General features: G+C 34.6%; 1 protein-coding gene across 1 annotated transcript in view; it reads left to right on the top strand.

The window, feature by feature from the left end:
• The window catches only part of Dennd6a (DENN domain containing 6A), a 50,303-nt gene that overhangs the window by 38,306 nt on the left and 10,310 nt on the right, over positions 1 to 1,687 (top strand). Inside the window, exon 15 of the mRNA XM_031361114.1 lies at positions 838 to 927. Within this exon, the coding sequence (XP_031216974.1) occupies positions 838 to 927 (90 nt within the window). The remainder of the gene's footprint in view (positions 1 to 837; positions 928 to 1,687) is intronic.

Raw genomic sequence — 1,687 nt, forward strand, 5'->3', positions numbered from 1 at the left:
AAAAAAAAAAGAAATGCCAGTAGTGGCTCTGGAGAGATGGCTCAGCAGTTAAGAGCACTGACTGCTCTTCCAAAAGTCCTGAGTTCAATTCCCAACAACCACATGGTGGCTCACAACTGTCTGTAATGGGATCAAATACCCTCTTCTGGTGTGTCTGAAGACAGCTACAGTATACTCACATAAAATAAAATAAAATTAAAAAGTCAGTAGTATTAATATAACATATGTAAAATAAAGATTATTTCACTGTGAAGTGATGCACTTAAGTATGGGATAAATGATATTAATAAATCTATATGTTCTCAGGTTTTACTCTGAGGATTTTTAAATTAAATTTATTTTTGAATGATAAATGCATATTATTTGTATTAATATAATACTATGGTATTTTGATATATGTATACATTGAATAATGTTTAAGTCAGGTTAAACATACCCATTTCTTCACAAACATTTTTCATTTCTTTGAGGTGAAAACATTTAAAATCTTTTCTCCTATCTTTTTTAGATATTTAGTACATAATTATTCTGTGATTACCCTGCTGTACAATAAGAACATACCAAAATTGCTGGCTCCTGTCAAGCTGTAACTTAGTACAGTCACAGCTAAGCCTTCCCTCCCCACCCTGGCTCTCCCTAGCCTCGAGTTAAAGCTTCCTTTTACAGAATTTTACAAAATGAACTTAAAATTAAATTACTTCAATATAACATTTTGGGTGTTTGTTTGTTTGTTTGTTTGGTACTAAATTTAAATATATAATTACAAAGCAGTTGGAGTTGGTTGTTATTTTAAATTTCCTGATACTAAAATATGAGTTTCCATTTTCTTCTTTCAAGGGTGTACAGCAGAAACGTCCTTCTGAGGCCCAAAGCGTTATTCTCCGACGATATTTTTTGGAACTGACACAAAGTTTCATCATTCCATTAGTAAGTTACAGGAGGATTAATCTTAATGATTTGTTGAGAGTGTATAAATGTGATTCCCATCTTTCAAATCTTAAGTTATATACTTTGCCAATTAGTGAGTTTAGTGACTTAAATCCAGCCACAAAGGAGAGGTATGGATTCTTTTTTCTAGCCCCGTTTCACTTGATAAGTCATCTGATCCTCAGTTGGCTTGTTCTTGATATTTGGCTGATTCTATGGTCTCTAAATAACCTTGAAGTTTGTTAATGAACTTTTTTTTTTTTTTTTTTTTTTTTTTTTTTTTTTTTGGTTTTTCTAGACAGGGTTTCTCTGTGTAACCCTGGCTGTCCTGGAACTCACTCTGTAGACCAGGCTGGTCTTGAACTCAGAAATCTGCCTGTCTCTGCCTCCCAAGTGCTGGGATTAAAGGCGTGTGCCACCACCGCCCGGCCTGTTAATGAACTTTTTGAAGCAGGGTTGGAGATTATTAAGAGACGGTTAGTATACATTTCAATCACTAGGTTTAAGAGAAAGAAGACCACTCAGAAAGATATCCCTAAGAACATGGTCATAGGCTTCTTGAAGGGTAGTCACGAGTTGTGAGTCTTTATTGAGATACTGATACAATTTTTTTAATACTATTTATTTATGCGATACCATAGCTGTGTTCAGACACACACCAGAAGAGTGCATCAGATCCCATAACAGATGGTTGTGAGCCTCCATGTGGTTGCTGGGAGTTAAACTCAGGACCTCTGGTTTTGTTTTTTGTTTTTTTTTT

The sequence above is a fragment of the Mastomys coucha genome, unplaced genomic scaffold (assembly GCF_008632895.1).
Source record: "Mastomys coucha isolate ucsf_1 unplaced genomic scaffold, UCSF_Mcou_1 pScaffold9, whole genome shotgun sequence".
NCBI classification, from domain to species: domain Eukaryota; kingdom Metazoa; phylum Chordata; class Mammalia; order Rodentia; family Muridae; genus Mastomys; species Mastomys coucha.